General features: G+C 41.6%; 2 protein-coding genes across 2 annotated transcripts in view; one reads left to right on the forward strand and one right to left on the reverse strand.

The window, feature by feature from the left end:
- The window catches only part of LOC149310732 (alanine--tRNA ligase, mitochondrial-like), a 42,934-nt gene extending 29,892 nt beyond the window's left edge, over positions 1–13,042 (forward strand). Inside the window, exons 17-22 of the mRNA XM_089529447.1 lie at positions 479–587; positions 7,920–8,042; positions 9,043–9,153; positions 10,181–10,264; positions 11,705–11,815; positions 12,440–13,042. Of these exons, the coding sequence (XP_089385573.1) occupies positions 479–587; positions 7,920–8,042; positions 9,043–9,153; positions 10,181–10,264; positions 11,705–11,815; positions 12,440–12,604 (703 nt within the window). The 3' untranslated portion in view covers positions 12,605–13,042. The remainder of the gene's footprint in view (positions 1–478; positions 588–7,919; positions 8,043–9,042; positions 9,154–10,180; positions 10,265–11,704; positions 11,816–12,439) is intronic.
- Positions 13,043–14,753: 1,711 nt separating this feature from the next.
- The window catches only part of LOC149310733 (uncharacterized), a 37,733-nt gene continuing 28,437 nt past the window's right edge, over positions 14,754–24,049 (reverse strand). Inside the window, exons 18-21 of the mRNA XM_089529612.1 lie at positions 21,188–22,127; positions 18,423–18,618; positions 16,167–16,339; positions 14,754–15,803 (exon numbers count right to left, since the gene is read on the reverse strand). Coding sequence (XP_089385738.1) covers positions 15,687–15,803; positions 16,167–16,339; positions 18,423–18,618; positions 21,188–22,127 — 1,426 coding nt within the window. The 3' untranslated portion in view covers positions 14,754–15,686. The remainder of the gene's footprint in view (positions 15,804–16,166; positions 16,340–18,422; positions 18,619–21,187; positions 22,128–24,049) is intronic.

The following is a 24,049-nucleotide window of genomic DNA, read 5'->3' on the forward strand; positions in this document are numbered from 1 at the left end:
AATTACTTGAGAAATAAGGGGTTTCAAAGACAATAAATTGTGTTCTTTGAAAACATTTGAGGGAACCCATTTAGCACAACTGGGACGTTTGTTAAGCAATGGATGTAAAAACCAAATGGTTTTAATAATCTGGAGGTGCCTTTGTTTATGCCAGCTTTGTGATTTCCTTGAGCAGCAATAGTTCCTGAAGGCCTTGGCTTGGATAGTTTCCCTGGCTGTACTATTAAGAATCTTTTCAGCAAGAGAAATGGTAGAGCTTGACCCTGAAATCTTTAGTTATTCATAACCTTTGCTCTTGAGCAAAAGTTTCCAACTTTGGGCTCCCAGTTGTTGTTTACAGCTCCCAGAAGTACCAGTCAGTATGGGCAAAGATAAAAGATCATGGGGATTGCAATCCGGTAATAGCTGGGAACCCACATTGTTTTGACCACTTCCCAGAACAAAACTATACAGTATGTGTCTTTCTCCATCTGTCCAGGCACCTATTGAGAACAGGAGCTGTACAAGACTTCACAATAACCTCTGAGCGACAGCTGGTTAAAGGGATAAGCCATATTATTGCACTAACTGGAGAGCAAGCCAAGCAGGTAAGGCCTTCATGAAATGGTTGGTTGGCTTTTATCTCATGATACTGATGTTCAGTAAGCATGCTCATAGGTGCCTTTCTCCCACCCTTCTGCTCTATTACATAGTCTGCAAAAGGCTCCATGAGTGTATCACTCATCTGCACTTTATCCCCCACCTCTACACTTATGATATTTTCTTGTGTTGCCTCCATTCCTGTGCACACGTCGATGCCCTGGTTGCCATTGGCTCCTAATCTAACATATGCCCCTTCTCACATACACCTTTTCATATTCTGCGACTCAGAATCAAATACACAAGTTTATCTTGCTTACATAGTCGTTCATTTTGTTAAAGTCCGAGATTGTGAAGGGAATTCATTCTGTATAGGTGGCGGGCTTACAGGCAGTGGAGTCGGGGATGAGAAACAGCAAGGTCCTGTGCAGCAAATAGAAGCTTCACCCATCTGATCATTGGAAGTTCCATAAAAGTTTCTTCTGACTCTAATCCTTCCCACTGACACAATTTTAAAATAAATATGTCACAGGAACATATGAACAATCTGGTTCTGATAACTGAACAGCCATAATCTCAATATCTTCCAAGATCAGCTTCTATGTTTTCTTGCTGTCTGTGGCAAGGATGTAGTTTGGCACAAATGGCATTCTTACAACATGGACCCTTTCATGCTACATAACTATATAGCACTGTGATTTCACTTTAACTGCAAGCTGTGGAATCCTGAAGTTTATAGTTTGGTTAGAAACTAGAGCAATCTGTCTGAGAATGCTAAATGCCCCTCCCTAAATTATGAATCCCAGGAATCCATGGGATGGAACTATGGCAGCTGAAGTGGAATCATAGTCTGTAATTCTGTAGTGTGAAAGGGCCTGTGGTAGTTCTGTTTTGTTCTTTTCTTTTTGATGTATTTCATAGTATTCCTGTTCTCTTGAAACAAAGTCAGAGCAGATAATGCTAATCCTGTACTACCAGCTTTTGAAAATTGGCCCTGTTTGCTTCTGGTACTCTCATTTCTCTGTCTTCTTTTCTCCTTCTCTGCTCCTGGCCTTCTATAATAATTCCTTTTCTTTTCCTTTCTTTTTTTTCCCTTTCTTTTCTTTTGCTGGATAATAATCTCACCCATATGCTTCATGGGCCTACCCTGTTGATGAAAGCAAAGCCACACAAACATTGGCACCTGCTGGATGGAGAACCAAGACAATCTCTTGCTCTCTCTTAGGTTGCAGGAATTAAATTATTCCTAGAATTCTGTTTTTGCTCTACTGCATGTGTTTCTTGCCTTGTCATCTCCTTCTGTGCTATTACATTTCTGACAAGGCTTTGCCTGTCATGAAGAAGCAAGGTTTCAGAGCAGGCTTGTCAGATTACTGAAAGCACTGACCCAAAGCAGACTTGTGTCAGTGGTTCATGTTCACCTGCAGTTTCCTTTTATGTTTAGCTCTGAAGGGGAACACTTACATTCAATACTGTTGTTTGCTAAGTGCATGAGAGTAGCCATAATGATGTCTCTAAACAGGTCTCTCAGCAAGAAACCAAAGAAAGCGATGATATTCTGTGTGCTAACTCTGCTCTTACAGCTGTTGCTTTCCTAATGGAATCTGAATCCTTTTCTTAGTTGTGGCATACAATTTGCACAGCTAACAGGATTACAATAAGTAGTCAAATTGAAGTGCTGGATGCATGCCTATGCAGTTGCTTCAACAGAAAATTTCCTTGGACTGTTTCTGGGCACAATTCAAAATGCTGGTTATGACCTATAAATTCCTACATGGTTTATGTCTAGCCTATCAGACACACCCTCTCTCTCCCTGTGACCCTATCTGGACCCTGCGATCTTCAGGAGAGAGCCTTCTTTCAATTCCAATTCATTCACAGATGTGGTTGGTGGGAACACAAAATAGAGCACTCTCAATGACTGCCCCTAGACTTTTGAACACCTTCCCTAGGCCCCTTTCCTGCTGTTCTTCCATTGGCAGGAGAAGACTTTTTATTATTTATACAGCCTTTTAGAACTTAAGGGTTTTAAAGAAATGGTTGTAAGAGTGTGCTGTATTGTTTTAAACTGTACAGTTTCAGCTGGGTTTGTTGTTTTTTAAAGTGTGTTTTTAAAATTGTTTTTATACTCTTAACAGCTTGATCCTGTTTTAATGTTCACTTATTTTATGCTTTTTAATTATATTGCAATATTTTCATTTGTAAGCCACCTTAAATCCTAATCTTGAGGGGAAAGCAGAATCTAAATAAAATTTTGTCACCATCATCGGCATCATCATCATCCTCATGTCCATCTCTAGACCTTTCTGCACAATCATTTATTCTGGGCTGACTTCAGTTTTTGATTTAATAATTCCATTATTTATTCTGCTTTCTTCAACAAGAAGCCTGAAAGAAATTCAACCATATCTTACACTTTCATCCTGCCCAGACTTTCTGTATGCGAAAACAATGCCATCCCGTAAAAGACTCAAGACTGTATTTATTTGAAATATCTATATGCCACCCTATAATCATATTCTGCTTCAAACCAGTTCTTGGAATTAGGCCTCGATATGGACAAGTAGCAAATGAGATTGGCAAACCACCAGCACAAAATGGTCACACTGCCCAGTCCCACTTAGCAAGCTTGCAGCTGGTGTCTGACTATGAGAAGTTTATAGATCATTTTTAAAAACAGTCTCATATACAACAAAATGTATTATGATTACAATACATAGTCAAAAGTTGTCAAACTAAACATTTGGAGGTTACCAGCATGTGGATACTTAATCAGGGCCATAGTAGTAGAGGTTGTAGCTGTAGAAGGAAACTTGGGCCTCCAGTTAAAAAAAAAAAAGACATATGAAGGAACATCTCTGAATATTAAAATCTATATTTTATATATCTCCGCCCTCCACAACTGCCATCTGCCGGCCTGAGAGGGAGTTCGCCAGGCAAGTCCAGTTCCATCAGGACTAAGCCTGAAGGAAGGAGACTCCACCCTCCACAACTGCCATCTGCCGGCCTGAGAGGGAGTTCGCCAGGCAAGTCCAGCTCCATCAGGACTAAGCCTGAAGGAAGGAGACTCCGCCCTCCACAACTGCCATCTGCCGGCCTGAAGGGAGTTGGCCAGGCAAGTCCAGCTCCATCAGGACTAAGCCTGAAGGAAGGAGACTCCGCCCTCCACAACTGCCATCTGCCGGCCTGAGAGGGAGTTCGCCAGGCAAGTCCAGCTCCATCAGGACTAAGCCTGAAGGAAGGAGACTCCGCCCTCCACAACTGCCATCTGCCGGCCTGAGAGGGAGTTCGCCAGGCAAGTCCAGCTCCATCAGGACTAAGCCTGAAGGAAGGAGACTCCGCCCTCCACAACTGCCATCTGCCGGCCTGAGAGGGAGTTCGCCAGGCAAGTCCAGCTCCATCAGGACTAAGCCTGAAGGAAGGAGACTCCGCCCTCCACAACTGCCATCTGCCAGCCTGAGAGGGAGTTCGCCAGGCAAGTCCAGCTCCATCAGGACTAAGCCTGAAGGAAGGAGACTCCGCCCTCCACAACTGCCATCTGCCAGCCTGAGAGGGAGTTCGCCAGGCAAGTCCAGCTCCATCAGGACTAAGCCTGAAGGAAGGAGACTCCGCCCTCCACATCTGCCAGCCTGAGAAGGAGTTCGCCAGGCAAGTCCAGCTCCATCAGGACTAAGCCTGAAGGAAGGAGACTCCGCCCTCCACAACTGCCATCTGCCAGCCTGAGAGGGAGTTCGCCAGGCAAGTCCAGCTCCATCAGGACTAAGCCTGAAGGAAGGAGACTCCGCCCTCCACAACTGCCATCTGCCAGCCTGAGAGGGAGTTCGCCAGGCAAGTCCAGCTCCATCAGGACTAAGCCTGAAGGAAGGAGACTCCGCCCTCCACATCTGCCAGCCTGAGAAGGAGTTCGCCAGGCAAGTCCAGTTCCATCAGGACTAAGCCTGAAGGAAGGAGACTCCGTCCTCCACAACTACCATCTGCCGGCCTGAGAGGGAGTTCGCCAGGCAAGTCCAGTTCCATCAGGACTAGCCTGGAAGAAGGAAGAGCCCTCCCTCCAATCCATCTGCCTTGGTCCAGGCCTTAGAGGGAGAAAAGAACCACTGGACCTCATCCCCTTTCCCTCCATCATTCCCTTCTCCTTTTGTTTCGTGTCTTTTAGATTGTAAGCCTGAGGGCAGGGAACTGTCTGATTAAAAATAATATTGTAAGCCGCCCTGAGAGCCATTAGGGCTGAAGGGCGGGATATAAATACCTAAATAAATAAATATATCCTGGATGGCCATGAATGTTATATGCAGCATTGCATATAGAAAGGTTACCCTACTTTTCATTGGTCAGGTGGTTGCACACAGCTTTCTGTCGTCCTCTTGGCTCCAATAAGAAAATTAACATTATTTTATTTTATTTATATGGCACCTTTCTCCCAGAATGGGACCTAAGGTGGCCAGCAGTTTAAATCAATTAAAAACTTAACAAAGAAAAATTAGAAACAATTAAAATCATCCCATTAAAGCAGTACAAAATTACATTAAAAATACACAAGTTAAAAAACATACGTAGAACATCCCCCCATATAAAAGCCTCCCTGACAACGAAGACGTATTACAGTCATCCCTCCATATCGACTGATATTTTATCCATAGATTCTATCATCTATGGTTTGAAAATATTTTAAAAATATATAAATTACAAAAAGCAAACCTTGATTTTCCAATTTTATATAAGGGACCCCATTTTATTATACCATTGTATTTAATGGGGCTTGAGCATCCATGGATTTTGTTGTCCACCTGGTGGGGGTGGTCCTGGAATCAAAACCCAGTGGATACCAAGGACCTACTGTAAAAACCTACTTGAACATAAATATGTTTGCCTGTCAGCAAAAGGAAAGCAGGGCAAGGGCTAGCCAGGCCTCTTGAGGAACGGAGGGAGTTCCAGAGAGTGGGAGCAGCCACTGAGAAGGCTTTCTTTTGTGTCTTCACCAAGTGAGCCTGTGATGGTGGTGGATCTGAGAGAAAGTCTTCCCCTGATGATCATAGAATTCTTTCAGGCTTGTATGGGGAGGTACAGTCTTTCAGATAGTCTGTACCCAAGCAAGGACTTTATAGGTCATGACCAGCACTTTGACTTGTATCGGGAAACAAATTGGTAGCCAGTAAAGCTGTTTCAACAGTTACATGCTCTTTATAACTGGCCCTGATCAGCGTTCTGACTGCTGCATTTTGAATCTGTTGACATTTCTGAACAGTTTCCAAAGGCAACCTCATGTAGTGTGTTACAGTAGTCCAAACAGGATGTAATCAAGGCATGTGTCACCATAGCCAAATTTTCCATATCTAGATACTGGAATAAAGTTTAATCATATCCTTCATGCACACCTTTCATGCCCACAGATTTGGGAGCTAAAGTTAAAAACATGTTTATGTGATTAGCTGATGAACTTAATCACAGATTGAAGTAGGTCTCTATTGAGTCTTATGAGTTTCCCAGTGACCGCCTGCAGCTGAACAATTAGTTGCCCACTGCAAGCATCCTCTTCTCAAAACCCCAACCTGATGCTACAGGGATTGGCCTAGATTTTTTTTCCTCCCATATTTGCTATTGTCATCCTCTGAGGCTGAGAGAGTGTGACTTGTCCAAAAATACCCAATGGGTTTACATGGCCAAGCCAGGATTTGAACCATCATCACCAGAGTCATAATCCAGCTCTCAAACCACTAGGCCACACTGTGCCTTAAATGCCTTCATTTTTCCCTTCTGATCTCCCAGTTATACTTTCTTTCTTTCTTTCTTTCTTTCTTTCTTTCTTTCTTTCTTTCTTTCTTCCCTGTCTTCCTCCGGATGCTTATAGGGACTCAAGGTGCGTCAGATCAAATTTAAAACTACAGAAATTAAAAAAACCCATTCAAAAACATTAAAAGTATAAATATATCATTTAAGAAACCATTAAACAATGTATAGAGTTAAAAACATTAACATAATATAATGTACTTATACAGACTTCAAAATCTGAATTACATAGCATTTAAAAGCCCAGCCTTTGTCCATATGAAAAAACTTGATGGCACAAAAATGTCTTCTCTGCCACTGAAAAGAGAGCAGGGATGGGGCAGAAGGCTCAACAAGCCTGAAAGAGTGGTGGAACAATGAAAAGGACTTCTCTGGATGATCTGAGAGCGCATCTACACTTAATAATAATGCAATTTGACACCACTTTTATCTGCCATGGCTCCATCCTACAGGATCCTGAGATTTGTAGTTTTGGAAAGTACCTGCACTTTTTGGCAGAGAAGCCTAGACTTTGTAAAACTACAAACCCCAGGATTCCATAGGATGAAGCAATTGCAGTTTTAAATACTGTCAAACTGCATTATTTATAAAGTGTAGATGCGCCCTGGGAGCTCTAATTTTTATAGGCACATATAATAAGGACATGGGAGAAGGCCTTCTCAGTGGCCAAAAGGCCAGAAAGTTCTTTCTATTCAGGCAGTTTTTTGAAACTGGCTGCTGAGGATGGTACTTTTGGGAGCAATGTACTCTTTTCGGGGGGGGGGGGGTTCCTGAGGTGGTTTTAAATTTGTTTTAAATTTATTTGTTCTAATCTGAAAAACTGTTTAACTGTGTTTTCATTCTGAAATTTGTTGTGTTTTAATTTGTGCTTTTAAAATTATATTGGATTTCAGCATTGGGAAAAGGGTGGGAGATAAGTAAAAATAAACAGGATTTTTTTGTAGGAGAGGAGTCATTTTCTTTTAGAAAGTATATTAATCCTTTACAGAAAATGTTCCTGGACTGCCTGGCAAACTGGCATAGATAGATGGGCTAGTACACAGGAGGTGGAAGGAAGCAAATCTCATTTCATACACTGATTTCCCCCTGGATAAATTGTTACATCATAGCAAAGCAGTGAATCCCTTGAGGGAAGGTGGTCATGGGCAGGGATTCCTATGGTTTCATTGAAATTTTCTAGTTATTTAATCTTTCATTCATTAATTGGAAGGCACGTTTAGTCCTCTGTAACATTTTGTTCTAGTTTCATTGTGACAAAGTGATGTGTGTCTCCCCGTCCCTTTTTAACTGGCATGCTTTAAAGGTGAAAAATAACAGGGATCATTTGCCTTTGAGACCTCAAGTATTTTTTATTTCTATTTTGTCAGCAGCTCTTTCGTTTTTAACCTCTCATACCTAATAGAAGAATCATACTGAGCCTGAATTGTGTCCTTGGAGCAAACTCTTTCCAAGACCCTTACAAATGACCACTTCTCAGTTCTCTGCATTATGAGAACCAGTCCTTTTGTAGATGATTTCTCCTGAAAGCTGTTGGTTCTTTCTTATTTTCCTAGGCTCGGGAAGCTGGCCAGTCCTTTGCTAAGGAGGTGGATTCTCTCGCCGTTCGGGTGAAACTGGGAGGACCCACAATTGATGAAGCACAGAGACTCTCCAAGGAGGTTGGCTATTTGACTATTGTGAGTATTGCCTGCCTTCTTAGTCAAAGGGTTAAAGAAACACTGCATGACCTTGTTCTCTGCCATTTTCTTCTACTTTGAGACTGGTATTGTCCTCCTCTGATATTTTTTGAATGAATAACACATTTCCCCCAAGGAACATTTTTTTTGTTCCATCCAGTGAAGAGTATCAGTTTGATTGGAACATCCACTTTGACAAAGCACAAATATGATGGAGAGGGAATGTCTAGTTTGATACCATAGTCCTTTGATTGTATAACCCAGGAACGGGGATTTTAGCCCTACAGATGTTGAATTCCAGCTGCCACCATGCCTGACCATTTGTCATGCTGGCTGGGCCAATGGGAGTTGGAGTCCAATAACAAGTAGAGAGCCATATGTTTCCCACATTTGATTTACACTGCAATGATACTGATGTGCATTTTCCCCTTCCCAGCCCTGCAGCAACTTAGCTTGCTTAATACGAATGTAACTCTGTTTCTTGGCTAGCTAATCAGATCATATGTTTGCTTTACAGAGTTTGCAAAGGTTAGTTTTTTGGACTACAACTCCCAGAATACTCCCAACCAGCATGGTCCAAATATAACTTTTCCAAGCTTTGAAACTTAATGAGATGTATTTTCTCCCATCTTGCTCTGACTGACATCTGCCCATTCTCCCATCCCTTAAGTTCATCAGAATGGATGGCCAGCAATAAAACTGTTGGTAAACTGTGGCAGGGATAGCTGTCACTCTTTCAAACTCCATAACAGTGTTGAATTGTTCCATGAGACTCCATCTCTTCAATGGTGTAATTAAGGCTTTGTTCACTAGGAGACTAGTTCCATCCTTTGGATCATAGAAGTAAAAAATCCTGCCTTCCTGTTGCATCATGGGGGCATCTCCTCCCCCTTTCTTTCTGATTTCCTTCTCCCAAATGCACAAGGATCTCTTGCAGGCTTTAAATAAGCTAGGAACTACAAAGGAGGAAGTGCTCTGATGGAGTCTCTTTGTTTTACAGACAGTGGACAATACAGCAATGCCTCAGTGGCAGAAAAGGGAACTGCAGACTACTCTCAAAGCTCTGCAGCGAGCAGCCAATACTGCAGTTAGAAAACTGGAAACCAAACTGGTAAGGATCCAGCAGTGGACCAGTCCTCTGGTCTGTGAGACAGAAGCATGGCTAAATCATGCACAGAAAATGTGAAATTAATATTGAACTCCTCTATATAAAATAAATGCAGTAACCAACTACATTACCTAATTAGAAATGCTCGTTTTTAAACATTATGTGTGATGAGCATTGAACTGGAGATGTTGATTCTAGAACAGTAAATTATTTTAATTAGAACAGATTTTTTTTACTATATGGAAATATGAAACAAAAGCAGTCAAGTGGTATTTCATATAAATTAAGGCACATATTACTCTGTTAATTTTCAAAGAGGTAGCCACATTAGTCAGTTTCTGTGTTTGAAAAAAATAGAGTCTTGTGTCTTCTATAAGACTAACAGGTTTTATATTATTATGATCATGCAAAAGCTTGAAACATGGGGAGTGACAAAGAGGACAGAGACCATCACCAGCAACATTAGATGGCAGGGTTTCAAGCAAGTCTTACATTGCTTCATAGTCTGTCGCTGCCTACATTGTTTTTGGATCTGATGGTGGACCACATATTTCTGAAACCTTGAGTTGGTCACCAGATCCCCATGAAAGGCCTACAAGCAGAACATGAATGCACTTGTGCTCCCCAGCAACTTGAATGCGGAGATAGTCTTTGATACTGCAGTTAATACATAGCTGCCATAGCCAGTACATTTGTTGCCTTAGCCTCACTGAATTTGTCTAATCCCCCTTTTAAAGCCACCCAAATTGTAGGCCAACACTATGCTTTCTTGCAGTAAATTCCAGAATTTAACTATGAATTCTTCTTACTCTTCCTCCATCCCCTTCTTCAGCATCTTAAGATGCCTGGTTAAATTCTTGGCAACTATTAATCCTTGGGCAGAAAAAGGATTTTCATTCCCAAGACTTGTATGTGGCTTTTGACAGAGAATTAGCTATAATTCTCTGTTGTTACCATTCCTCTCCAATGGCATATGTCTTGTGTCTGTTTCAAGGCTGTTGCCAACACACTGTGTACTGTCATCCTCTAGGCTGCTGAGAAGGCACACAAACTGCTGGCAAAGTATTCCAATGAGGCAGTCATTATCGATACCATCCCTCTTGAGTCACCCTCGGTAAGTGTCCATCAGTTTTGTGTTTCTGTTGGAAAGTAATAGTCAAGACTGCAGAGACTGGTTCATTTCCTATGAGCAGGTCCAGCTATCCTGTTGTAACAGACAGCAGACTGAGCTGAGTTTTGTCAGTTTCAGAGAAGGCAATCATATTGGAAGGAGGAAGTAGCAAAGGGGATAAATTTTAATTTCTCAACGTTCTTGAGCATCCTAGGAATGGTGTATTGATCCCACCTTGAGTCACCACCTTAGCTCTTTTGGTTCACACTGGTAAACATAGACAACTCCTTCAAGGATAATATTGCTACCAAGATGTTCACTAGGTCAATGTAAACAGTCTGTAACTTTTAATCTGTAATTAGCTATATCTCTATTGGTAGTGATGAAGCAGCAGGCAGAGTTATATACAAAATTATATTCCTTACTACCCTCCAGCACATTAATTCATTGCTGCTGTTACATAATATCAACAGTATTCAACATATCAAGATAATAAACACATCAATCCAATCTTTGCTTCTGCTTTCATAGTCTATCTTGTCTCAGAAGGCCCATCTAATACAAGCTCTTTATTTCTCCAACTGCCTTCTTCAAAACCCATTCTTTTCTTTTTTTTCTCTCAAGTTCAGTCAAATCACACCATTCCAAACAGCATCTCATATTTTCATCTACAATCCATCCATTTGCAAATACACTCTCCACCAAATATTTTACACCTGCCAGACTTCCTTCATATACACCCTAGGGCCATATTTACTATATTGCTGCTGCTGTTGTTGTATGCTTTCAGGTTGTTTCTGACTTATGGCAACCCTATAATGCAGGGACGTAGCCAGGATTTTAGGAAGGGGGGGGGGTCCAGACTAAGTGCCACCATTATAATGGGGCTTGGGTGTGGCGGTGCAGCAGCACACACCATTCATTTTTCTAATGGGGGGGGTCCGGACCCCAAGATCCCCCCCCCCCTTGGCTACGTCCCTGTATAATGGGTTTTTCTTGGCCAGATTTATTCAGAGATGGTTTCTAGTTGCCTTCTGCCAAAGCTGAGTGTGTGTGACTTGCTCAAGGTTACACAGTAGGTTTCATGGCCAAGTAGGGGATTGAACCCTGTTATATTGATGTACAGGACAAACTATATTGCAAAATGTATAACTTCACAAGCAGGTTGGCTTTCTCTGAATTCTTTATTGATTAGTATTTTCCTTCCCCCCCCCCCAACAAATTGTTCTATAAATGGTAAGACTTTTTTTAACTGCTTCTAAACATATTACCATCCATTTTTCTTTCAATGGCCCATTGAGTACCCTAGAAATCTGAGAAATTGTTCCAATACTTATATTTCCTAATCAAAACTATGAGTAATGTTACAGAAGTGTTTTGAGTTGGGGGGAGTTAGTTCAACTGAGAAAAGAAATTTATTTTAATCTATTCTGTATTTTCTAGATCCTGATGAAAGTAGTCAACCAACTCTGTGAAAAAATACCTGGAGCTTCAGTGATGTTATTAAGTCCACAAGCTTCTGGCCAGGTGTTTTGTGCTTGCCAAGTATCCAAGGTAAACTGGGCCCTGCCTCTTATTTATTTGTCTGAGTGGTAAAAATGTTGAAGAAGAGCATAGAGCTTTGAACTAGACAACCACAGTGGAACAAGGTATGGTAGAGAACAGAGGCCATGCAGAAAAACGTGAACTCATGTTCTTATTGTTACATGCCCTGCTTAGCTCTCCTGTTGTTTTGGGGCCACCTTTATGCTTCTAATCATGTATCAGCTCAGTCATGAAACCCAGAAACAAGCTTGATCTGTTTGTTTTTAGATAAAATCATGAGTTCGAATGCAAATTTATGTATTTAATACAGGTCCTATATTTATGTAACAAATACACAACGGTTCTAGACAAGTAGTGGGAATTGTACAAACCTCCAGATGTTGTTGGACTGCACCTTTTAGCAGCCCTAGACAGCACAGCCTGTGGTGAATAATGCTGAGAATTGTGTTTAGCATCATTCCCACCCTGCTCTAGATTATAATATCGTATTGGGTTTTGCATCTTTGATATTATTGCCAGTTACTCTGCATTAAGAAACTAAGTCAGTGAGTGAGTTTGAGCTGCATACTTTTACTTCACTGGTCCATCCAAGCAATTTAACTAACTATTCTCCTCCTTTGTCTTCCTCTGCAGAATTCCTTGCCAACATTTTCTGCTGCTGACTGGGCTCTGGCTGTCTGTACTCAAATGGGAGGCAAGTCAGGTGGTTCTGGAGTTGTAGCCAAGGGCATGGGAAGCACCAATGACTTGCAAAGGGTCCTGACCACAGCTCTGGAATATGCAAAAAATAAACTCTGACCCACCTACCTCAGTTGTGAGGCCAAGGTGTCACTGTCACTGTGCCTGTGCAAGGAGACTGAGGCTGGACAATCATTTGGCTGACTTGAGATCCTTCCTGAATTCTACATGCAATGACTGAACTTTGTTCGTTGCTGGTTACAGCTGTGGTTCATACTGCCAATCTACCTTAGACTGCAGTTTCTTGCAGAATATCAAGATGACCCATGTGTGCAGATAGAAGGAATATTGGTCTCTCAAAAATTGATTTCTGCATTTGAAAATAATGATGTAAGGGAAAAAAGTGTTATTTGCTCAGTTTAATAAACACACAAGGAAAAGGTAGTAGATACTGGCCTAATGAATCTGCTACTATGTGTAACCAAGGGTGCCTTGATGGCAAAACAAAAGGAACTGTACAGTACTCCAGTGGTAGTAATAAAGAAGAGCAGTGGTCCATGTCTGACTATGGAGTTATTTTTTCCTTACTGGAACAAGGTAGGAATGCTTTCTCCCAGTGGGTGCATTATTCAAGCCTTAATGAGTTCAGGTGACATACATAAAGTTTCAGCTACATGTTCACAACATTGTTCAGCATCTCATACCCACAGTATGACTCTGCAGATTATGCTGACAGAAATGTCTCTATTGTCTTGAGTTTTGGATACTGAAGCTTGCTTCACAGAAATATTTTTCTATTCCCTAGGCCTAGATTATGGATTTAATATTTATTAAATATTAATATTTAATATTGATTCAACTCAATAGTACAAGTTCAAAAAACAATTTTTTTCAGAAACTTGTAAGTACTCTTTGTGCTACACCAGGTGTGAGAAATATGCAATACTCCAGTACAACTCCCTTGCCCCCCCATCACCAAAATGTCCAGTGATTCCCCGAGAAGCCTCAAGGGGCATGATTTGACACGTAAAGGCTATTTCAGCAACAGGTCTACAGATAATCGAGTTATAGTAATTCAGAAGACCACTTCCAGGGTTTTTTTATAAAAAAAAAAAACAACAAGCAGCTATGGCCTTTTGAGGATTGCAGATGTATGAAAATGGAATAGGCAGTCCCTAGACCCTTTGATGGCAGCTCCCAAACTGCTGTAATGCAGTTGGTTGTTCTAACCTAAGCACATATTGCAGATAGCAGTCTTGATCCTTGGAGGGGGAAGGACTCATCCCCACCTAAAACACAAAGGACCCACTCATACTACACAATTTAATTTATATTTTAATTATTTATAATTATTTAATTTATTTAATTATTTATTTATAATTCTCAGCCAGAGCCCCAATGTTTCCCCAAACTACAAGCCCCAGGATTCCATAGAGATTCCATGGCAGTAAAAGTAGAAACATAGGGTTGGAAGAGACCACAAGGGCCATCCAGTCCAACCCCCCTGCCATGCAGGAACTTTCAATCGAAGCATACACGACAGGTGGCTGTCCAGCCTCTGTTTAAAGATCTCCAAAGAATGAGACTCCACCACACTCCGAGGTGTGTATTGAACAGTGTTTACTGTCGGGAAGTTCTTCCTAATGTTTAGGTGGAATCTCTTTTCCTGTAACTTTCATCCATTGTTCTGGGTATATCCCTATGTCAGAGGTATTAGCAGACACACAGCATTACATAATTAAAATATTGGTATGCTCCTGCCACTTAATCCTTTAGTTCTTCTTTTTTTAGCCCAGTAGAATATATAAGACATTAAACATCACACAGAAGTGTGTGTAATGTGAAGGACTTACAGTCTATGTAATTTCTGGCTCATTGTGGTGGATGCTGTAACTATAAAATAGATTTATTATCTTCTTTTAGGAGGTGTAAGAGACAGCTAATATATAGGCTTGTTAAGTATGAGTTAAATAAAGATGCGAGTGAGTTGTATCTGTTAATCAGAATTCACCATCTGCCTGCATATTATTCTGTAACAAAATCTTGCTGGTATGTCTAGTGAGAATTAAAACCAAGTACTTCTATCATTGCTTCACTTCACCATGTATCATAACCAGTTCCTGCTTGTATTGTCCCCAGCCAGGAATTCTTGTAGCAGTTTTAAAGTAACATCTTTGGACCATCTAACTATTCCCAGTGGCATCAATAGGGGATGAGGACCGCACCGAGTGACACCCCAGAGGACAATACACCCAGCGGGACTGACATAACTACTGGGCAAGAAAGAAAGGGCACTTTTCTGTTCACCTAGCAGCCGCACAGGACCCTAAACAGGCCCTCCGGAGGCTGCAATGCCACCTCCCTTGGTAGCGGTGACTGCTTGGGACTGCCTTCATGGTCTGGTGTGGCTGCAACCATGGTGAACTCTGAAGGCATTTGAGAGGCTGCAGTGCTCTGGGAGGGCGGGAAGGGAAAGGCAGTCGACACCAGCTTCAGGGACACCACTGATCATTCCCATTCAATGTTTGTTCGGATGGGAGGGATTTGTCTTGCTGCTAGATCCCAAAAAGAAGATGCTGGCCAGAATGACTATAGATTTCTGTGGGAGAAGGGGAAATTACGAACAGTGTTTGTCTATCCTTTTGTAAATTGCCATGTGGCTGCATCTGCTCTGTGCCTTATGAGCCTCATTTGCAGAACTAAACACTTGCTATTTGATGGCCGCTTCTAGCTATTTAACAGATGACTTTTGGAAGGACTAAGGGGCTGGCTACCATCAAATGACTTTAATAGTTTGGGGCAGGAGCAGGAAAATATCAGCAGGGGCCAGGACCCTTCTCTGGAGAAACAACAAGCTGTTCTTTCAAACTCTGCTTCCTAATGTTAACCTCATGCCAACAGCAATATGCCCCAGTTCTGCTATGCATGGAAGGAACCATAGCAGAGTGTTATGCTAAAGCTGTCCCTAATGATACTTTGGCAATCAAACAGTTTTCTTCATTTTTATCCAATATTCTTTGGTTTACTACCTGGCCCAAAGCAGTGATGATGTGCTTTTGTGGATGCCTGTATACACACACATTCTTAGCTGAATCATCTCATGGCTGTGAGTTTATTCTTGCCTGTTCCTCTGTTCAGCCAAGCCACCCAATGTTACTTCAAAGTCTTTTTTCTGAAGAATAGTACCTTCCTTCTCTCCAGCTCAAATCAGCATTGGTGCATTACGAAATGAAGGAAACTGAAATCCAGTTGGCCTCTTCCTGTTTCCAAACATAGAGGAGCTAGTTTTGCTGTAGGTTGTGCCTTCTCTGCTTGGGTACTAGGAAGAAAGATGTCTCTGCATTAGTATCATTTTCTGTCTAGACTAAAGTTATGCTGCAGTGCATCCTTCATTGTGAAGGAACACAAGAGCATCAGTTGCTGTCAAGGGGAAATGGAATTGTTATTGCCAGGATGATTTCATATCAAGACTGGGGAGTCTGTGGCCTCTTAGAAGTTCTTGGATTATAATTCCTGAAATACGTGGCCATTGACTATGCTGGCTTGAGTTGATGGGAGTCCAATAGCATCTGGAGGGCCACAGGTTCTCTAGGCCTGTTTTATAACTTGACTTTCCCTGCTCTACAGACTCTGATCTATCAAATTCTATGTATAGTTAAAGAGCACAAAGCCACATACTGACCTGCAGCTTGAGACCTTCACTGATGGAGAAGGTATAAGTAAGTCCATCCTGATATTTGCTGCCCTGCCCTCTCTTGGGCTGCTGGAGTGGTGGAAACTGGAGAGGCTGTGGTGATTTTTGGGGTGCTTCAAACATGGCTTGTCTCTTTTGCAGAAGCAGGTGATGTCTCAACACTACACAGAGATTTTTATTCAGTGTCAGTGTGGTGTAATGGTTAGAAAGACTGGGATTTGAGAAATCCAGGTTCAAATCCCCATTCAGCCATAACACTGATTGGGCCAGTCACTCCCAGACTAACCTATCTAACAGGGCTGTAGTGGGGAGGAAGAGAGGCATGTACACCACCTTGTACTCATTGGATGAAAAGCAAGATAGGAATATAACTAATGAATAATCAATACAATTTACCAAAGATGTTTCTTCTTCTTTGGGAGTTGCCAAAGCTCAGTGTCAGAGGACATGCTTTGCCTACAAGCAGTACTAGTTTACATCAGTAATATTTCTGGGTGAAAAGATCTCAGTGGGGTTGAGAAATGGCTTAGCCTAGAATACTGGCGACCCTCTGACAGTTCTGATCTAGATGGAAAACAAGCTTACTCAATAACTGGCAGCTTAGTCAACATCTTGGCTAAAGACCCACTCTTTTTTTCTTAAGAGTGTATCACTATTTGGGTCTTTATGTAAAGGCAAGCCCTTTGATGGCCTTCATTCGGAGCAGAGCCTGAATTTTTTTTTACTTTTTTCCCATCCTGGCTATCGGATTCTGGGAGCTACAGTCTAAAAAGTGACTTTTCTAATCACTGATCTACAGGTATTTCCAGCTTCTACCTCTTTAGCAATTATTTAATTTTGAACCTCCAAGGCATCACAAGCTTATACATTTGGAGGAAGAGATATCTGAGCCTCTTTTACAACATTCCGTGGGTAGGCAATATGCTATGATACTAAAAGTCAAGCAATATGGCTTGAGGATTTCTTGTCTTCACCATGAATTCTTGATACCTTAATGAAATGTATGGGGAGGAGGAATGCACTAAGAAGTGGCAAGCAGAACTGCATAGCCTTTAGATCAGAATTATTATTATTACTATTATTATCACCATAAATCTGCATGGCACTTTACAAGCATCATCAAAACAGGATATAATAGATCAGAAAACCACCAAGCAATCCAGGGGCATCACTATTGCTGGTATCACTGGTCCCCTCGCATTGACCTCCTTGCATATCACACCATCCTTAGTAATGTTTTTTGTACTAATGTTACTCATGAATCATAATTCCTGTATATTATCTAATGTTAAGGTAATAGTTGTGACATAAACAACTAGCAAAATTAAAATTGTACCTTTAAATTACAATATCATACGCACAGCCTAAATGTATTTACATGTACATCATTTCATGTGGTTAAAGAGAAAGTGTTTTTAAAGAAATTTTTGAAAGAATAAACAATTTTAAAATGCAAAAATTAAACTATATATATATATATATATATATATATATATATATATAAACTGGGCCCTTTCTTTTCTCCTCCCGTTGAGCCTCACCCCACTCACATAATCTCTTCAGTGTTTTAAAGGGATGCAGGTGAATGCCATAGTCTGTTTCTGCCAAAAGGCAGATGGGAAGCAGTGGTGTCACCCTCCAAAGGTGTCACCTGGTATGCTCCACATCCCTGCACCCTTAATGACACCCCTGAAGTAATCCACCTCTGTCCAGACATTTTTTCCTACATGCAACAGTCTGTGTGACACAGTGAGTTTTGCTAACATGAAAATGCCTATATGACAAAGCCTTCTGCAAAGACTTGCACATCCATGCAACAAGAAGTTTTTTTTCTTGCTCATATTTCATTGTGTCTAGAAGACAATCAGGCTCTAGTAAAGGAGTTCTGCCTTGCTTGGGTACCAGTTTGATGGAAGGTGCCCTAAGACAAAGATAGAAAGAATTGATCTGCATCATTGTTCTCTTGCCTCTGGGAGGCTGTGATTTTTCACCAGGAGACTGGAGCATTTCCCTATTACTGAAACAGACAAATGAGCCACCTAGTGCCATTTATTTTGGCAGCATCTGTCTATCACCTTAACTACTGGTCTTTTCTATCTTTGACAGTAAATGCACAAATACTGCCTTTATTTATTTAAAAAAAAGTTTTGCTGTAGGATGCTCATGCCAGTAGACACAGATACAAACTCTATGCAGACATTTTCTGTTTCCTTTTCTTAGATACCTATATGACAATAAACCCACCTGGGGCTTTCTGTGCACTCGCAGATGATCGCTTGAGCCAGTGTGTTTGAAAGGCAGCCCAGTATGGCAGCAGGATGCTGAAGACCGAATCCTTCAGCTCATCAAATAGGCTTGGAGGGGGCACTGGGATCTCCTTCTGGAGGGCCTGCTCAGCTGCCCGGATTGCTCTGCCCAGCCTCTGAGTGTCCACTGCCACCTGGAGGTCAAGCCATAAACATTTAGTATCCTAGCTGTCATCATATCCCATGAGAAACACATTCATCCCTCCTTCTCTATTGCCTGTCCCCAACTCTAATAAAGCAGATGCATTAATTGGAGGTCAAGCGTATGTTTTCACTTGCATCCTTTTCATGCTGTTTTGGCCTTTGTTTTGGGTATATTCCGCCCAAATGTTGAGAGATAGCAGCTGTGCTGAGGCAGGGCATTCCCTAGATAAAATGAGTCAAGGGTTCTGAGAAGCTGAACGGAGGAATTCCGCCAGCAGGAGGCTGATGAGGGCATTTCATTATTTTGGTGTAGCTGTTGTTCTGCAAGAAGTACTGACAGCTCCTCATTGCATTTTATGAAACTGTCCACAAAAAATGATGATGATGCTCTCACACTGCTCTTGGAAGGGGACATATGGAAAAGTGTCTATTTTGGCTGTATAACAACATTGAGAACCACAGTTATATAGTGTTAAATTTATTTCACAAGAATATACAGTACATAGCTATGCACTTCTGTATCACAGGATACAGAAGAACACAATCAGTAGTGAAAGAACACATGTTGCAGTATAGCATAGGTTTGTACATATTGTTACATATGTGTGTGACAATGCTGCACTAAGTAGGGTAGTATTCACTAAGCTCAACACCTTGAGAGCCAGTTTTCTCTCTTTACATTCACAAAAGCAAGAAACGTGCTTTTAAAAGAATATCTTATACTGACAAGGCCTAATAAAATTTCAGATGCCCAAGGAGAGCCAGCATGGTGTAATGGCTGGAGTGTTGGACTGCTAAGAGACCAGGTTTCAAATTCCTGCTCAGCAATGGAAACCACTGGGTGACCTTGGACAAGTTATACTCTCGCAGCCTGAGAGAATGACAGCAGCAAACCCTTCTGAAAAAATATCTTGTCAAGATCACTATAAGTTGGAAATGATTTGAAGTTACACAACAACAACAGCAACAATAAGCTGAGGAAGAGGTTGAGCAAAGCTGTGCAAATTATCCTGTGTGTAATTGATTCCAATCATAGGCTTCAGATTTTTTCAGTGCATTACTTGGATTTCTCCAAAACCCCAAAGTGTGCCCACTCTTGGCCATCTTATTCTCACTGATACTCATTCTATCAGGTCCTTTGCTGGGCAGGGAGAGAAGAGGGAGGAGGCACCCTGACAACACACTTTACCTGAGGAGGAAATGGTATTGTTATTCTGCAATGAAAAGGAATGAAACTCCTTAAGTGACCGCTCAGCCCATGGAGGATTGCTTAAAGCCCTTGAAGCAGGGGTGCACAACCTGTGGCCCTACAGAAGCTGTCTGACTGCAACACCTATTAACCCAAACCATCACCCAAGCCTGATTTAGATTCAGGCTGTTGAATAGGCTGTATCTACCATATACTCCTGCATGGACCCTGAGATCCTCAAGGGAGAACCTTCTCTCGGTTCCTCCATAGGCATGACTGGTGAGGACATGAGATAGGGCCTTCTTGGTGGCTCTCCCTGGACTCCAGAACACCTTTCTCAGGGAGGCAAAAGCACCCCCTGTCTTGCTGTCATTTCTTCAGTAGGCAAAGCCTTTTTCCCCCTGACAGAACTGGTTTTAAATTGCCTTTCACCATGTTTAATTGTAGATTTAAACTTCTTTTAGTATTACTAATAGTTTAGAAAGCCAGTGTGGTGTAGTGGTTTGAGCACTGGACTACAAATCTGGTGTTCAGGATTTGATTCCCATCCAACAGCCATGGAAACCCGCTGGGTGACTGTGGGCAAATCACACCCAGTCAGCCCCAGAAAACTCCATGATAGGGCTGCCTTAGGGCTGCTGTAAGTGAGAAATGACTTGAAGGCACACAAGCACCATTAGTTCAATTCTATTTTAATATTTATCTTTTGTATGTTTTAGCTATATTGTATTCATTTTAATTTGTAGGCCCTTTTTGAGCCAGTTTTGAGAAAAAGACAAGGTATAAATAAAATGTTGATGATGATGATGATGATGATGATGATGATGATGACGACGACGACGACGACGACAAGAACAACTGGAACACATATGGGTGGCAACTAATTGGCTACCCTTACTTTAAAGAATCTGTTCATTAATGGTGCTATCCATTGTGCATCAAACCAAAGATCTGTTAATTCAACATCCTGTTTCTAGTAGCATTATCCAGCCAGGTGCCCTCAAGAAGCCCAAAAGCAGCCATGACGAATCTTCCTATTGAGTAGCAGATGGAGTTAAAACCCATTCATCACCCTCTGAACCCAATTTACTGTTTTAAAAGTACACACAGGAGGAAGAAAGGGACAAGGTAACTGGGGCTTAATCTTTTACCACAACTGGGATTTAGTTAAGTGTGGAGGATTTCCGCACTCATTTGCTTGTTTGTCTTCCCTCCCTCCATAAGACCTCAAATTACCTATCTGCCAATGGCTATGCTGGTGAAGGGGAGTTCTGGGAGTTGTAGTCCAAAAAGGAACATTTCTACAGTATGATCTCTGCTAGGATCACATTGCTGCCTGTCTCTCATCAAGGAGAGGGGTAGGACCCTACCTGCAGTTGGGGCTCAATCTGAGAGGCGAGGAAACAGTCACGTATCACCAGGACCTTTTTTTTCAGAAGAGCCAAGTCAGGCCAGGCATGGTGGGCATTCTTGAATTTCTGTACCTCCAGTAGAAAATGTAGGCCACTCTCCAGCACAGCAGGACCATGCAGCTGGAGGTGTTTAAGGAAATGGAGCATCTCAATAGTGGGCCAACCCTCGGCAGCCTTTTTTACAGACTGCCAAAAAGAGGCCTTGTCTTCCTTGGTAGGCTGAGCTGTGGCTGCTGCAGAGCCAGTCTGAGCTTTCTGCCTCCTTAAACGCCTGAGTGTCACTTTGGCAGCTATTGATCGCAGCAATGGTTCCAGCTTCTGCCATTGCTCTTTTGGGATTTGGGAGGGCTCCTGCAGCCCATACTTCTTCAGCCATTTACTCACCTCATTCCAAAACTGCTCGAAAGAAGGGGCAACAAAAGAATGCAAGAAGAGTTGGATTTCATTCCAACTGATGTCACTTATTATTACTCCCTGATCCAGTTCTTTTTTTAACCTCATCATCAGCACTTTGGGGAGACATACACTTGATCCCCCAGCCCTTGGCTTTTGGCAGATATCTAGCAGTTTCATTGCACAGCCCAAACGCTTTTCACTCTGTTCATCTTCTTGGCAGTCCTCCACTTCCTGAAGCAGTTCCAGAATTCTTTCCAGTTCCACATCTTGCATTTTATGGGCTGCTTTTCTAAATGCATTCAAAACAACTGTGTTGCCAAGCAAATCTGGTTCATTTTGAGGAGTAGCGGGATCCTGAGGAGTTGGGGATCTTTCTCCATTTCCCTGGTAAGCACTACCAGTTTGGTAAGACTTGAGAGCTGCCTTCTTCCTGCGCTTTTTCCCATGCCGCCCTCTGCCTTTTGAGTCATGAAACCAGAAATTCTGTCTCTCCTTCTTTGTCCTGAAAGAAGAAGGTCATACAATGGAGAGCAATAACAACAGTGAAACAGAACCCAAGAGCTTCAGCTTCACATGATCTTAATAAGAAGCCTCCTCTCTAATGGACAATTGTACAAGAATTACATAGAAACCTAAAACTATATCCTAATGATGTACAAATGAACTGCTCATTCTGTTTCAAGAACAAATCAGGCAAATCAGACCAATACATTAATTTGCAAAATAAAAATTAAAAAATGCACTGACTTTATTGCTTTAGGTTTTACAGACTGTATTTACAAGGAGAGGGGTGGTTTTAAATAAAGGGAAAAAGGGAACATGGGTTCAGAAAGCACTCTGGTGGAGACCAAGGACATTATCAGACAGGGCAGGGGGTAAAGGACAGGAGTGAAGCAGATTGCTCCCGTCCTTATTCCATCTATATCACACAATTGCACGAAAGACTTACAAAGACATTGAGCTTATCCTGTCATTATCCTGTCAATGAAATTGAAGTGTCCTGTCACTTTTGAATAACAGAAACATCAGTTAATGAAAAATAATGGGACAATTCCACTTCACTCATGGGAAAATGATAGGATAAGCATGATGTCATATGATAGCCTTACGCACGATCATGGACAATTCCACTTCACTGATAGGATAATGACCACATTAGCAAGACATCATCTGATAGTCTTTTGTGGAACTGGATGAAAGGACAGGAAAAGGATGTTCTTTTGCCCATGTGATAATCTCCCAAGAGACAAGAGCTGGTCAGAAAGAGAAACCCTTGCTGTTTCACCACTGGAGGATAAAGGCAAGTAGATTCTGTGGTCATATTTTTGACCTTTCCTCTTAACAATGAGGCCCAGAAACTCCTTTTTTAATACAAGCATGAAAATTAAATTTTCAGGATGCCAAATTCTAGATTGTGCTGTAAACCCTCTTGCTAGTGATTGCTATTGTACTTGAAGTTCTCCTTGATAAAGATATTTGCACATTTATTTTAAGAGGAGCAAAAAGCTCCTTGGTTTGTTTTGCAACTGTGCTGTCACCCCAGCAGCCTTATTTCCCACTCAGAACAACACAGCTTATCTACAATTATGAATTCAATCTTTTTGAATTAACAGTGAAATCCTATATTTATCTATTCAGAAACAAATTCAATTGGGTTGATCACCTTGGGTAGGTATAAGATTAAAGCTTACTGTAACTTTAAGCTTTAAGCTTGACTTTACATGATATTGCATATATTGATTGACCTATGGGTGGCCTTAGTTTGGAGAACAGGAAAAGCTAGCTCACAGGATCACTGGAAGGAGACAAATGGGGATAAAGTTAATGTATGCCATCTTAAGGTCCTACTACATATGGACAATATGTAAAGGATGTATCCAGCTGGTGGGAGCTGAGTTCCACATATGGAACAGTTGTAGATGCACAGTAATGCAGTTAGACTAGAGTGTCAATGAACATTACACATTGTGTATGAGTTCTGTTCATTATTCACTGTGCAAGAAGGTGAACACTATGTGCATTCACCATTTCTCATACGCTGTGGTTACAGTGGTTTTCAATACAGGCATTGTGTATATAGCATAGTGTAACTCAGCTGGTGAGTATTTATGCTACACAGATGACATAGGATCCCAGCCACTGTGACTACTGAGAAGTCAAGTGGATAATTCATTGCTATTGCTCAAGAAAGGCAAGCAGCTAACTCCCTTGATGGTCCCTGATGCTCCTTTGATCTAAGCCACACAATAGGAGAAGCATAACCTAGCAAGGTCACCTTGAAGATGTCTCTTCTCCAACATACTGCACCTCATTATGGCTACTCAGATACCTCCAGTAAGCCCACTAGCAGGGCTTCAAATTTAGTCCAGCTGAAATTTCCCAACAAGAGGGATTTTGTGACATATTGCTGCTGAACATGGAGAT

This window comes from Sceloporus occidentalis, unplaced genomic scaffold (genome assembly GCF_023333645.1).
Source record: "Sceloporus occidentalis isolate IW3139 unplaced genomic scaffold, rSceOcc1.0.p SCAF_6, whole genome shotgun sequence".
Classification (NCBI taxonomy): domain Eukaryota; kingdom Metazoa; phylum Chordata; class Lepidosauria; order Squamata; family Phrynosomatidae; genus Sceloporus; species Sceloporus occidentalis.